The sequence below is a fragment of the Hakea prostrata genome, chromosome 6 (genome assembly GCF_041222555.1).
Source record: "Hakea prostrata isolate BN-2017 chromosome 6, UWA_Hpros_2, whole genome shotgun sequence".
Classification (NCBI taxonomy): domain Eukaryota; kingdom Viridiplantae; phylum Streptophyta; class Magnoliopsida; order Proteales; family Proteaceae; genus Hakea; species Hakea prostrata.
This window is the reverse complement of record NC_142605.1, coordinates 37,200,196-37,215,624: the sequence shown is the minus strand read 5'-3', so window position 1 is coordinate 37,215,624 and position 15,429 is coordinate 37,200,196. Positions and strand designations below refer to the sequence as shown.

General features: G+C 41.4%; 1 protein-coding gene across 1 annotated transcript in view; it reads right to left on the bottom strand.

Annotated features, from left to right (window-relative positions):
• Positions 1-589: 589 nt before the first annotated feature.
• CCT (RNA polymerase II transcription mediator) overlaps positions 590-15,429 on the bottom strand; it is a 35,537-nt gene continuing 20,697 nt past the window's right edge. Inside the window, exons 8-13 of the mRNA XM_089159360.1 lie at positions 15,121-15,270; positions 14,640-14,963; positions 12,096-14,515; positions 7,869-10,445; positions 2,137-2,455; positions 590-2,016 (exon numbers count right to left, since the gene is read on the bottom strand). Of these exons, the coding sequence (XP_089015486.1) occupies positions 1,564-2,016; positions 2,137-2,455; positions 7,869-10,445; positions 12,096-14,515; positions 14,640-14,963; positions 15,121-15,270 (6,243 nt within the window). The 3' untranslated portion in view covers positions 590-1,563. The remainder of the gene's footprint in view (positions 2,017-2,136; positions 2,456-7,868; positions 10,446-12,095; positions 14,516-14,639; positions 14,964-15,120; positions 15,271-15,429) is intronic.

Here is a 15,429-nt window from a genome sequence, read left to right as displayed (position 1 = left end):
ACCGGTAGTGTACAAACCCTAAACCCTGGGGTTCATAAAATCCACTAACGATCTCCTCTCCCTTACTCGGAAGAGAGGAAGGATAGGAAGTTCACGTCGAAATGAAAACAATGTATTTATACTCATTTAACATGTGAGCGACCACGTAATTCCCACGCTGCTGTTTCGTTTCGCCATTGTCTCACAAAATAAAGTACACGTGTCACAATCAGATTGCTTCAGTCCTGTAAGATTTGGGACTGTGGGATCGAGATTCTGACCTCCAACAGTTCAGCAATCAACGGTCAAGATCAAAATCTCACATCGAACAATCTCAAATCTCACTAGACTAGAAGTTAATGGTTGCGTCGTTTTTCCCCTGCGCCCTCAAAGCTTCGTACTCAATTTACTTTTGATCAAATAAGAGAGCCCAAATTTGAATGTTGCACATTAAATGCGCAACAACTACTGTCAAAAGTTTGAGAACAAAATTTCGAACCAAAAACAGGAAGAAGCTCCCTACTCCTCCCCCAGGCGGCAGCCTTTCCCATCTCAGAAAATAAAACCCAAACCCGAGGGAAACAAAACAAAACAACAAACAAAATAAAACACAAACAAAAAGAAAAAAAAAAGGAGGAGGTTCACTTAACAGTGGGTGGACTCCCAAAAGTTTTAAATTTTAGTCTCTAGACCGACCAACATCCCAATAAACAGTTGGCCCATTCAAAAATATCACGGGTCTAGTGAACCAAGGAAGCCTGAGTAGCTGGACACCGTGAGCAATGTTTGAAAAACGTCGTTCCCAACAACACAAGGCTTGCGCAGGCCATCAGAGAAACATCAGTTTTCAATTTGCGAACAAGTCTTTTTTAACACCTCCAACCTGTATACTTAAGTTTCTGGTCCATAGAAATTGAAGCCTACCTGAAATTACCACCGAGGCACTGCACATTCAAGCAGAGAAGAGAAACACTGCACATACCCTAATCACAAATATTTCTAAGCATGACTTGGGAAAGAAACAATATTCAATTTTGGGTAGAGTGGAGAGAGATCAAACATGCAGGAGATGGGTAACATCATCATGTCAAGAGACGGAAAGAGGAGCTAGAGATTCTTCAAAAACATTTATGTCATTCCTGGGACATTTTTTTTCTCTTTCCCAATGGCCAAAAATAGAGAAACATATCATTCTTGACACAATTTTTCTCCCCATCCCAATGGCCAAAAATAAAACAATTATCTCCCTATATATACAACAAGCCTTCCAAGCCGTACCTGCCACAGCAAGAAGGGTCATCAGAGGGTTAGTTTCCAACCTGGTATAAACCAGAGCAAGACTAAAATGATCTCTCTCCCATTACAAGTGTTCTGCTCTGAAGAAACCCCTTAATGAGGGTAGGGAACTACCATGGAAGGCAACGCGTCCTCGCAAGGCAAAGAGAAGCAATCCCTACCGTGGAAGGCGATGGGTCCTTGCAAGGCAAAGAGAAGCAATCTCGATGCCTGTGACTCATAAGTTGGACATTCATAACCGAGCAGCCCCAGCCCCAACAAGGCCAAACAATTGTACCAACAAAAAGATCAGCTTTCATCATCCACAGCCCCAATGTAGGTAAGGTCCGTTCGTCTCACTCGAACAGCCCCTTTAAGCCAGCTGCAGGCCTTCAGATTAGCATGGTCACCACCAACACCACTGCTACTGTTGCTATAAGAGGAACCTGAACCCGTCCCATCTTCTAATAGGGTCCAAGGGTCAACTTCCATATCTTGTTCTGGTGATGGGATTAGCTTTGATTTCCCCGGCAAGTTTGCCGCAGCTCGTGGCACAGAAACAGGGGTCCTTAGTGGAACACTTGGATTACCCTGCTGGAGACTGGGAATCGAGATGCTGGATTGAAGCACAGCAAGAGCTACAGTCGAGACTGCTGGTGGCTGACAAGAAATGGAACTCGGAAGGGAAAGGGGAAGCATTGGCATTGCAGTTTGAAGGCGCCACCGTATCGTCTCTGGCAGTTGCATGCGATCCAAATCGTTCTGCAAGAACACAGAAATAGTGGGAATTGTTTCAAAGCAGATTCTCCTTAGCTACTTGTAAGAGTTTCCCAACATCATCAACAGACAAGAAACATTTTAACCGGTTCACACAGATCAAACCTGCAAACTCTCTGCTACCTCACGGTCGAACACAGAAGAATCCCTAGGGGACTTGATGGTTGACTTGGTGGCAGGTTTAAACTTCAGCCAACTTGGCTTGCAACTGCTTAGTAACCCATGCAAGACGGCTAAAAAGCAGTCAAAGAGGCTGTCTCCAGAAAGGTCCAACTGGGAAGAACCTGAAACTTCCATTCGTGATTCCACCTCCCTTTTGTTTGAACTTCTTTGTATGGAATAAAATGGTAGATCTGCATCTCCATGGACAACTCTACTTCCAAGTAGACGAAGTATGACTGAAGCAAGCAAGTGCCTTAATTTCCTGTCAGAATGTCCAATAGATGATATGTTCAGATCAACAAGAATCTATGACTAGTTTATTCTCTTTTATTCATTTTCACTTGAAATCAAGCAATCGAATCATCCAAAGCAAGGCAATATGAAGACAATCCTTAAATTTAATAACTCCAACCAAAACTGCAAACAAAATAGCTTCACTTCTCACCATAAATCAGAATAATAATAGACAGGAAACAATACAAAATAAGAGAGCAAAAATAAGTAACAGGTCAATTTCAGCTTTTCAGAATTTCAATTTTAAGAAAGACAGTGTATCCCCCCTGGTTTGGTTCAAAGACCACATCCCTCGTCACTCCAAACTCTCTAAAAAGCCCTTCACCTCATCCTTCCCACCCAGTCATTTCTCATTAGCCGGCACATCCCAGCTAGCCCCAGTTGCATCCTATGTTGGAATGGTTCAGAGGACCTAGAGCACATTTTCTTTCTTTGCCCCTTCTCTAGTTCCCTCTAGAGGAAAGCCCTCGCTACTATTTGGCCCCGGTCGCAGCGTTCATTAGGTTCTGCTCGAGATTGGTCTTGGACCTTGAGAAATTTCTCAAGCCCCTCCATTTGTGACCAAATTGGCAAGCTAGTCTTCAGTGCCACCATCCATCATCTTTGGTGGGAGCGCAATCTTAGATGATGGACTTCCATATCCCGCTCTCTTAACTCGATTTGGAATGCCATCCATTTTGATGTTTTGGCTAGGCTTCCCTCCCCCCCCCCTCTCTCAGTTGCTGACTCCCCAAGGAACAGGCTCATTGTTGTCTCCTAGGTCTCAATTCTTCTTTCTTCCCTTCCAATTGAATGGTGGCTTCTTGTTTCCTTGTGTTTTTTAACATAATTATTTATTCATCCAAAAAAAAACACAGTGAAGCAACTCAAAATGATCACCACAGAAAACTCGATAGGTCCAGAGGAAATCATTTACTCTTAACATCCATAACAATGTAAAGTACCATCATGGCATGAAAAAAAACATTAACCGAAGATGGGAAGTAGGTTGCAAGGAAGCATGATGCCCCTGCGAAACACAGGATGGGCATAATAACAACCCCTGCATCCCCCCCCCCCCCAAAAAAAAAAAAAAAAAGTGAAGAACCCCACTCCTGTTTTGTGGAAATAGGTTAAGGCTGCACAATATGAATCTTCCTAGACCGTGCACTGCTGGAGCCCTGCGCGCTGGAAAACTCTTTCAATAAAAGGACAATGCAGAGGTTCAAAGAAAATTAGATGATATAGAAGAGAGAAACAAGTTTTGTAAAAATATAAGCCCTTAACCTTCCTTATTGTACTGTCAAAAGATTCTCGAAATGTGGAACCTCAAGCTCCATAAGCAGCTTGCAATCATTATGATTTTTGTCCATATATGTTTATCAGAGCCTTGGACCAAAAAGAAGTGCATATGATGACTCAAGTATGTCCAATTTAATTGGTGTCCTATAACTAGCCGATGTAAACTTCCCACAAGCAGCAGGTTCAGGAAGCCCTTTTTATTACTTTTCATAAGTAACTTCTTTAAATGGTTAAAATTTCTCATCCTGCACAATAGTTCCAGGATTTATGCTTGCATTAACTACAACCTTCTAGACAAAGCATCGCTAAAACCTTCAAATGAAAAATTTTTAAATGCCTATGATGCAAACCAAGGAAGAGGGTGGGGGATCTGGAATTTTCAGATTTTCCTGGACTAGGGCAAATTTAGGGTTACAGTTCAGGTCTAGACTGCTTGGGACCTTCATGGAAGCCTTGAATGACATGGGGAATGGGCTCCTCCTATTACCCTTTCTTCTTCTCTGGCTTTCGTTTCTCTTTTTCCTCCTGTCTCCTTTTTTCTATATTTTTGTTTTCTGCTCTTGCCGTCAGAAACAGGAAAGAGGGGGAGAGGGGAGGGATTTTAGGGGCCATGGGAGGTCTGAAAAGGGGGGCATTAACTCCAGGAGAGTCGTGAGGTCTACGGGAAGGTATTCCTGACCTAAACAGGAGGGAAAAAGCCTCTAGGAAGGATTTGAAGGTCTGGTTTTGGGTTTTCTGGGTTGCACAGAAACCGGGGAAGAGAGGGAAGGGCTGCAAGGGGAAGGGGTAGGGTTGGGAATACCTGGAATGGCCTGGACTGAATTCTGGGGATTGGATGCTTGCTATCCTTGCTGTAATCAACACTTGAAGGCTGAAATAGAAAGCTGGAATTGCAGAAATTGATGAAGAAGATCTGGAATCAATACTTTGACAACCGCAGGGTCCCTCTCAAAGGAACCCTGCCAAAACTCCTTGGCTATAATTCTCAAGTATCTTTATTCATAAAAAACCAACAAACTCTTAGTAGGCTTGAGCCTTTATAGCCTTTACAACTTGAAATAGAATCAAATTCTCTTCCTAACCAAATTCAAATTAGACTCCTTGACCAATTAGGAACTTTATCTACTGACAACTGACATTAAAGACTCCAAAACAGAACAAATAACTGACTCCTAACCTGAAATAATTACTTAAACAAGGAAAATAATGCAGGAAAGAAGAAAAAAATACCCCCAAGGGGTGCGCACGAACTAGGGAGGCTAGCCTCCCTTGCGGGGTCCTCTTCTTTGTGTTCACATCAGCCTATGCTTTTTAACTTATGTTCACATCAAGGGTGGAGTTGAAGCCACTAGAGCTATCATGTAATTCAGGAATATTGGGGAGGAGGTTGATTGGAGGGAAGAGAATCTGCACAACAGAATGACACAAGCCTTAACCATTTCCAAGAGATAAGATTTATAAACCTCTACAAACTGGATCATGACAAATGAAAGAGTTATTACTGCAGAGCATTAGCCCATGTTCTGTGTCAGTGATAACAGGATGTTTTTCCCCAATAATTATTATAAATCTTGGACCTGTTTGTTTGTGGGGATTTGGTGGGGGAAGGAAACTTGTACCTTTTACCCAAAAGTATAAGTATGTTGAGAGTGTTTGAATACGTGGGGTAGAGAAGTTACCGGACAGATTCCGACACTAGGCTTTCCTGTCATTCCCTTGTCTTCTCCAATCCCACCCCATCCTGAGTCCCACTAATTTGGAGAGACTACCTAAACAGCTCTCTGTTGGAGCCTAAGCCCAGGTGTTTTGCTCTCTCAGCAAGCCCTAGTACTTATCACTCAAGCAAGAAACAAGAGAATGAACTCAAAGCAAAGGTTCAACCACTCAGTTCACTAAAGCTTTGGTGGGTCAAGAATGGCCAAGCACATACTGATATATAATTCTAATACTTGAAAAGCTAGTTAAAAAGGAAGTAGAAAGTTCTAATACTTAAAATAGAAAGTAGATATGCTTATATATAGTTCCAAGTTACTGACTTACTGTATACATGAACAGTGTTTTGGCCTTTTTTGGGCAAGATCAGCTCGGCTGACTTTAACTGGCCCAATTAGTCCAAATGAAGCAGGTTAGGTTCTGCCCAGGTACTACATCAATCAGCTCTCTATATCACATCTGATTGTGACATCCGCTAATAAAATTTTGTTGTAGTAAGTGTGAGTGCGCAAGTGTTATGGCTATCTTGTAATTGTGTATTGTTCTGCGGATACACTTTAGATCTAAAATTGTTTCTCTTTATAACAAACAGAAAATGCTGTGCTCTCTTGAAACGCAAGTCATCATTTCCAAATCTCTTACTATGAGTCTCCAATTGGGTCAATCGGGCCTCAGACACCTTTACTTAGCCCATAGTTGGGTTCTATGGATCTTCGGATTCTTATATTTGGGGTTGACATAATGGGCTCAGTTTATAAGCCCATAAAGTTAATTGATGTAATGGACCTACAATATAAGCCCACAAAATAGGGATAAAATACTAGGCATTAAAAGGTGAGTTCAGAGATTGACTTAGATTAGGATATGGGGTTTCATTTTGAGATGATTCGCTTTATTGAGTGAATTAGAGTGGGAGACCTCTTATCAATCAGATGAAGATTTTTGGAAGTCTGTTAGTCTGTATATTCCATCAATTAGAGATGATTTTAGGAAAGAATTTGGGTGGTGCTGAGTGGTACATACAGGATTGGTATCTGATTTTTTCCTCTTCTCATGCGTTCTCTTCTTTTCTCTTCTTCCCAGAAGAGTGGTCTCATCTCTTTCTTCCCCTTCCATCAATTTGATTTCTTCCCTTGGAACCATAGTTGCTGCTCTATCTCAGGTCTGATCACAAATTTAGTTACTGGGTCTGCTTTAATCTGATATCCCGTAAGGAAAATGTCAACGATTGTCTCTCTCCCTCTCCTCTTTAAAGGAGTCCGACCCAATCAACAGTAAGGTTCAGGGTACTACAGTAACTTTCTTTTGCTTCCCTTCCTTTCCCTGCTTTCCCAACCCAATACATGTGTGAGTGTAGAGGTGAAAGTTTGGCCTCAAGGGTGGGTCAGGGCTGGGCCAAGGTTCCCCTGGATTAGGATCTAGCTCAGATCAGGATTGAGTATTTGATTTGGACATGCCCAGCCCAACCCAATCATGTGTAGGATAATGTAGGGCAACAATATGCAATTATAGATTCTAAATTTGTTTATTGGTCGTGGTCAGTGTCAGGGTCAGGGTCAGGCCAGGTTTTAGAAAGCCTGGCCCAACCTGACCCTGTTGTAGCCCTACATGTGAAACTCATTAAGTTTCCAACCCTAGACTCCCCTACGAACAAACTGGCTCATAAACATTTCTGAAGAAACTATTGGTGCCAGGACACCGCTGTTAAATGGGATCAAATTTATCATCAATTTTAGTTACAGTGGTAATTATTGTTATGAATGACAAAGCTATTGCAAAACCAAAAGTGCATTCTGTATAGGAAGCCTGGCCAACCTAACCCTGTTCTAGCGCTACATGTGAAACTCATCCGCTTGAGTTTCCAACTCCAAACCCCCTGCGAACAAACTGGCTCATAAACATTTCTAGAATAACTATTGCTGCCAGGACATTGCTGTTAAACAGGATCAAATTTATCACCAATTTTAGTTACAGTGTTAATTATAATGATGAATGACTAAGCTATTGCAAAGCCAAAATTGCATTCATATAAAACCAGATATAACTGAATCTTCAAAAGCTGATCCACAGAGTAACCAAGGTTTTACACAGAAAATCATCACACAATAAGCAGAGACAATTTTAATCACAACCTCCCAAAACTTATAAAACCCCGATAACAAATGTTGTTTTTGGTGGGGGATTTGGGGCTATGTCCATTGAGTATAACTTTATTCCTTTTTTATGTGTCAACCAGTCCAGTATAATTTCTTTTTTTGGGTATTCTTGTTCAAACACACAGACAGAGCAACAGTTGAAATGAATGAGAAATAGAGGATTTTTCTTTCTTTCTTTCTTTTTTCTTTGGTTGGGGGGGGGGGGGGAGATGTGAGTTTACTCATAATTACCTGTCTCCATAGATGAAAGGAAGCAACCTCAGGATGAACTGCAACCGCAACCACATTGAAGCTCGCAAAGCCACCGAAGAGGGTGGTGCAGAATCAACTGCTCCCGTTGTTCGTCTACCTAACCCAGGACTGCCACCCTTTGGTACCTTGCGGCTGTTGCCTTTGAGTGTAGCACTTTCAATCCCAGATGGAGATGCCCCAGCTTGTTTACAAGCACCACGAGTAACTGTACTAATTTGCTGTTCAATTCCATTCATCATCTTAATTAATTCAGTTGTAAATGTGGTGCGTGAGACATCAGAGCTCCTATCTATGCAAGGGAGAACTAGATCAACAAAAGCTCTCTCAATTACAAAATGTTGACTGGATTGTAAGCCTTCAGCATCAAATGACCGTGACGTAACTCTTCCCAACCTTTTAGTGTCTATTCCATCTTCTACAACCTCCCCTTCCTCAAGAGAGCTAGCTTCATTCTTTCTCTTTTCCCCTTTCCCTGTAGAAATATCAGCAGTAAAGTTTCGCCAACCCCATGGCTTCCAAAATTGGGGCTTAATTGAAAATTTGTTGTCTGCAAGTTTGATAAGTCGCTGTCTTATGGATTTGCGTCCCAAAAGAACATCTGGTCCCACCAGGAACCATTTAGCACTATCCAACAGAGAATCCACTAAGGATCTCCCAAGAAGATGAACTACTTCGGAATAAAGAGGAGCAGCATCAGGTCTGACCAGTAGTCTTGTGAGGACAATCTCCGAGAACTTCTTCTCATTCTCAGAAAGAGTATAATTGCCAGCATTAGGAGAAAGAGACTGAATAGCTTCCACCAAAGACATACCATGGACCTCAATCTTTTCAATGAGAGCCTGTTCATTCAAAAGAAGTCGAAGTTGAACCCACTGCCAATGAAATTTTGCAGGTTGAAGGGTATCCAAAATGTGCACAAGCTGATCCTGAAGCTTCAACTCATTTTCTACATGTTGAACTTTTGAATCACTAGCCCACTTTCCATCATCTCGTGGAGAGGCAGACTCTGGAATTTTACAATCAAGGACTGCATTTAGGAAAAGCCTCCCACGGAGGGGAACAACCGCTATGGTTTTTGTGTGTTTGTCTGTACCTTGCATTTCAAGCATAGCAGCAAACTCAGTGTCCCCAACATCAGAAGCAAGAACATCATAGAGAGCATGAGTATCTCGCAAACATACGTCCCGGAAAGGTTGATGCCTCACTGCATCACCAATTGCCAATGCAAACAACTGATACAGTTGGACATCTTCACGAATCAACCCAAGAATGTGAGTCCTCCAAATCACTAATGAAAATATCGAATAAGCAGGAGGCAAGACCAAACTAATAGGAAGCATTCGCTGCATCCTTGAGAGAGCTAAGATATATGGTTCACTGAGGAGCTCTGCAACTAACCCATCATAAATTGTTCTGCAATTCCCAATGAGCAACCTAAACCAGTGCACATAGACTTCAATGGGATTGTCCACTTTATAATGAGAAATCCCATTCGAACTGGACCTTGCACTCCTAAGAAATTGCACAATATCCAAACCCTCTTTTAACCTTAATACAGATACCATTCTATCCAAGCTAGTAACTCCATGGACAATTGCCCCAGCGACAAGTGCTGATACAGCAGCAGTCACAACTTTTCCAGCCCTTCCAAAGAGAGACTTTGCGGAATTGTTCAACATTTCATTTGGTAGGGTAGTATTGGACTCATGAGCTTCAGGGGACAGCTGAAACTGATTGCGAGCAGCCTTTCCAGGTGCTAAGACTCCAGCAACAACACAAGAAGCTTCTGTTGCAAGAGCTATCTCAAACAGACGAACCTGACGCTCTCCAAGTGCTTCCTTAAGTAAGCAGAGGCAGGTGATATGAATTTGTATAAGACGACGAGCATAACTTGGTAAGCTTATCATGGAAGGAGATGTTTGGTAATTACTGCCTTGTGTGAAATCTACCAGTTTTGTTAAAGCTGGACCCACATTACCCACAATGGCAGCAACGGCAGAAGCCACAGCAGACAGATCCCCCTCCTGAGCCATACCACTACTCTGCCTAATGCAGTCCGTTAGCCCCAAAACGATCTTTTGAGCTGTTTGACATCCATCTTCCCATTTCTCCATTACAGAGACTTTTGGAGTACCCGCTGTAGATGGTTTCCTTTCCTTGCCAGAGAAATATTGCACAGCTTCCTCAACATGTCGTTGCACTATATCTTTCATAGTAGGGCCTAATCGAGGTAATCTTGCGCTGATCTTTTGACGGAAGTAATCATCAAGGTTTTCAGCTCCTGAGGGAACTCCAGGTGGAATTCCAACTTCCACATCAAGTGACTGAATAGATTCAAGTTCAGCAAGAATCCTTTGATCACTTGCTGCCCTGAAATTCTTCTCCCATTTCACCACACTAGCCAAATTTCCATATTTCTTCAACAAATTTCTAGCATAAAATAAGGCTGTTAAACAAGATGTCCTTCCATTGGAAGCCATGACTGCCACAGCTCGACGCATTGCAGCAGAGAGTGCTTCAGGAATAAGATCATTTGCTACAAGTACATTTTCATACCTGTATCCAAAGTTTGACACAACAGATGTCACCAAAAAGCCACAGCATTTCAAACCCAACTTTGTTATAAAATTCAAAGATAAAATAGTACAGTGAAGTTGCATGTATAAAGAAGCACAATAATAATGTGGATCCAAGAGATATAAAAAAAGAACAGCATCAAATGTAGTCAATAATCATGATACTATCCTCATCCTCAAAAAATAAGTGATAAGCCCCTCATAACTCGGGTGTACAAGCGAAAGAATAAGGGGAAGAACACAATATCACCTCCAGCTGCTGCAGGGGATCAAAGTGAAGAGAGAACAGATGGCAACCTCCTATTGGACAGCAACCACTACTCTGTTCACAGCAGAGGTGCAGAAGGGACAGTCCAGGTGGCAGAAGAAGATTGGGTAGATGCATAAGAGTTTGTTAGGATCTTTCAGTTATGTAAGGGAAGGGAGAGAGAAGAGAGGAGGAGGAGAAAAGAGATACAAGCAGTGCTTGTGGGAGAGGGAAACCTCTCGGGAATGGCCTGGCCATTATGCTGATCTTGATTATCTGAGTTTTCATTTTGTTTTTCCTAATTTCAGAATTGTCTATCAGTTAGTAGAATCATTTTGTATTCATCAGTGTTAACCTATCCAGGTTTGCTCTTTATATGAGGCACATCCTTACTGCTATCTACAACAACAATGTTGTTATGTTGCTGTTCTGAATATTAGTTACTTTCAATATTTTTTTTAAATACTCCGGTGTTTATGCTTGATTTCTCAATCTTCCATAGGGCTAGTTCTAATTTTCAGTAAGCAGTTAATCGGGATTCCCTGAAATCTTCCTTGATCTTGATTACCTGAGTTTTCATTTTGTTTTTCCTAATTTCAGAATTGTCTATCAGTTAGTAGAATCATTTTGTATTCATCAGTGTTAACCATCCAGGTTTGCTCAATGAAATCTACTGCTACTACAATGTTGTTTGTGCTGTTCTGAATTCATAGTTATCCGGTGGTGATTCTTCCATACTAGTTATTAGTAAGAGTTAATGGGGATTCCCTGAAGGTTCTATCAATCATAAGGCATTGCATGAGGGTTACAAAAAGCTCAACCATAGACTGAGGGGACATGTAGTGCATGAGAATTTAAAGAACATCACATATATATAAGAACTGGGTCTACCAAACCAAGGCCACATGCAATTCATTTTATCAATTTCACACTCAATTATAAATTCTACAAACTAGATGGGCAACAGCATGACAAATCATCAGACCCAACTACAAGACCAAACTCTAATATTGAATATTGAAGTGCAAAGGTAGCAAATTGAGATCATAGTGTGAAACATAGAGCCACTCAACCTTCACAGTGCAATACGGAAAAAATGATGACACCTCGAAGGACCAGAAATGCTGGTCTCAGCATAACCAATATCAACTACGAATAAACCATTGACAAGGAACCGCATATTTAAAGCAGCATCAGAGATTCCAGAAATGAAACAGTTTACCATAAGTATGTTTATTACAAACACCTAAATGAACATGCAAATTGAGAGATAGTGCAATTTGAATACAACCATGTAACCAACTAGGAAGCCACATTAAACCTCTCCCCACAACCCTCCTCCCCCCACTCATATATAAATGTAATGTGTGTATATATCCATACCTTCGGATACATGACAATACAAATGCTTCCCCTACTTCACATGCCTGACTGCCTGTGCTCTTCGGAAGCATCAGAATGCTTCTCCCGCCATGAGTAGAAGAAGTTGAATTGGCAAGAACTTTTGGTAACAACCAAAGAAGAAACTTCACGGCTGAAACTAAATCAGAAGAAACATCCATGAGATATAGTATAGATGATAACTCATCTTCACCAATCTTCCACCCTAAAGAACTCCTGTCATCAATAGGTGGATAAGGCCCATTACGTTGAACGATCTTTGCTGGAGTCTTTTCAGCCCCTTCAACAAGCTGCCTCACTAAGGTAATAAGCCAGACAGATACAGCCCTCTTCTCAAGCAACCTCTGCTGTTTCAAAGCCTTTCCAATTGAAACAATATCACCAAGTTGACCAGCTTTGATCTCATCCATTGGTTTATGAACTTCTGCTTCTGTACCAGTTCTATGGTGAGGACAGCTTACTCTATTATCACATATATGACTTGTTGATGCTCCTTGGCTTCCGTCAATCCTAGCAGCAGCAGCTAACTGAGAAAGACTTTGAGTTTTACGAACAATTTTTTGCCGCCCTCTGGAAGCATGTTTAGTTGACTTAACAGGTGGATCCACCTTCAGCTCTACAGCTTTAGGTCCTTTTCTCATCCACCATGTGTCTTCATCATCTGATAAATTAGGAGAACACCCATGAGCATGAGGGCTCCTTTCTTCACTCGACTTTTGTCTTTTTGCCCTCCTACATTCTTCACAGCCAATTGTTCCTTCTGATACATCCAGCTTGCTGCCAATTGACCCAACAGACCTCTTGAGACTCCCCTGAGATTCATCAGATTGACCATCTGCAGAAGAAGGACAAGAATTTGGAAAATGCAATAATATGGAAATGGCCGCTTTCAGTTCTGCAACTCGAGACTTTGTCTTGTCATTCTGACCAGACAAAGGATGGTATACTGACTGAAGGTTCCTCAAGTGTTCAAGAGAAGAGGTGGAAGTGCTACCCCTTCCTGAAGTTGTATTATCCTTTTCTTTCTCATAGAGAAGATTTGCATCATTCCTATTAGTGGAGGGTTTATAATGAGCACTACCAAGTCCATAAAGCAGCAAGCGACGTTCGTTTGAGTAAACATGCAGGGCTTTCTCTAGTAATGGAACTTCAGCATTCTGTGCTTTTTCCAAAGCATCAAGCATATAGGGACCAGGGAGTTGTTTCAAGATCTGATGGTGTCTCTTTCTTCTTTCCAGACCAATTGGACTTTCATCCCTGTCCATAATTCCACTAACTATCAACTGCCTTACATAGGCTTTGGGATAAAAGATACCAAAGCGTATGAGCTCCATGATAAGTAGTTGAAGGCGATTGAAACCTTCACCCTTGCCTACATCATGTTGATCTATCCAACACACCACAATATCATGTAAAGGACCTGGACTTTGAAAACTATCTGACATTTCTGGACTTCCACCCAAATGCTTTCGTTTCTTTCTATGTACAGAGACCCTATCCACAACTGTACCTCCTGAAAGACTATCATGACAACTGGCATTCTTTGAAAGGCCATTATCTCCCAATGGACTACCATTGTTGCACTGCGCCAAGCTCTGCATAGCTTCCATTTTCAGCTTCAAAAGTGTTACCGCAACATAAACTTGTGAAAAATCTTTTCTTCCTGTAAATTTCACACCATGAGGCCGAGAAGTCCGACAATCTCTAAAATCACATGTTGCCCACTCACAAAGGAAGAATACAGAGCACACAAATGACAGGCTGACTGTCCCAATCCACTTCAAGGATGACCGTAGGCATGGACTGACCCCTGAAATCCAGACTTCTTCAATACCCACACTAGAAAGATCATCAAAGAGAAGACCATAAGCCGTTTTCAAATCCCCTGATATCAAAGCTTTATCCAAATCCTGCACAACAGTAGACAACCCATGACCTTGGGGGCCAGGGCTCACAGCCTTTGTGAGAGCATCCGCGCGTTTCTTAATGCATGAAACAATGTGGTCAAAGGACAAAAGCCGATTACGAGAATCTTTTCTCCTGTCACTGTACGGGGTAGTAAATTCATTTGGTCCATATTGAATCTTCCCTGCAACCTCATGTTCCTTTTGTTTATCGACAGCAACCAATTGTACAGAAGGTGGCAAAGGAAAGCAATCAAAGGAAACGAAAGTATCAGGTACAGCAACCATCAAATAGCGGAGCAACTCAACCACAGCAGAGACAGTATAGGCCCTCCGAGAATTGTCTGCTAGTTCAGAACTAACAGAAGGGAGTTCCTGTATGGAACGAACAGCAACTTCCACAAGATTGCGCACATATGTTTGTGATAAAACAATAGTTTCTATCAACCCATATATTATGGGCAATAATAACTCAAAAGTCTCAATTGATTCCTTCTCCTGAGATCAACACAATAAATATGAAATCTCAACATTAACCACTTGCTAAAAAAGCATATGAAATTGAAATTAAAACTACTTGAAAATACCATAAAACCATGCAAAAAAGGTACTGAATAATAACCTGTAGTTGACTGAGAACCCAGTCAATGACATAAGAAGGAAGAAGCAACCCTTCTGCATGATGCCATTGTAGGATACGCACCATGTACCACCATTTAAAATGTAGTGAAGGTTCCTCCCCATCACCATGGTGTACAGACACAGCCAGAAGCATCTGTGGTGATTGATCCCTGCTATAATGAGTAGACAAAGAACCACTTTTAGACAAAAATTCATCCAGAAGGATCTGCAGGTAATCAATAACATCCTTTGTCCACAGGTCAGTTCGGCTTGATTGTGGTTTATCTGCTTGCCCAGAGGAAACATTTCCAGAGGTAGGCCGAACCTGAAAAAGAACCAAAACCTTGATAACCAAACATTTTGATGTTCAAAAAACCATGCACGAGTAAGCTAGCAATAAGAATCCAGTAGGTTACACAGACTCAGCTAGCAATAAGAATCAAGTAGGTTACACAGACTCAAAATAATTTCTATCTTCTGACCTGATTGAGGTAAGTTACTTTTATAAACCAAGTAGCTCTCAACAATGGAACGTTATGCTTAATGAGAACCTCAATAAGTGCTCTCCTCCTATAACCATGAGGAACATGATCAGCCAACGTACGCAGTCTCTTATGTTGCTGTGATAACCCCTGCCAAAATAAATGAAGTTCAGTTCCTAGTTAATCCTACTAGCTTGAAGGAAAATTTAAAAAAAAAATAACAGAGGGAAACACAGAGAAAGAAAAATGAGAAGATTTTAAGCAGCTGTGAACTTTAAGATAACATAACCATACAGCTGAAAGAAAAAA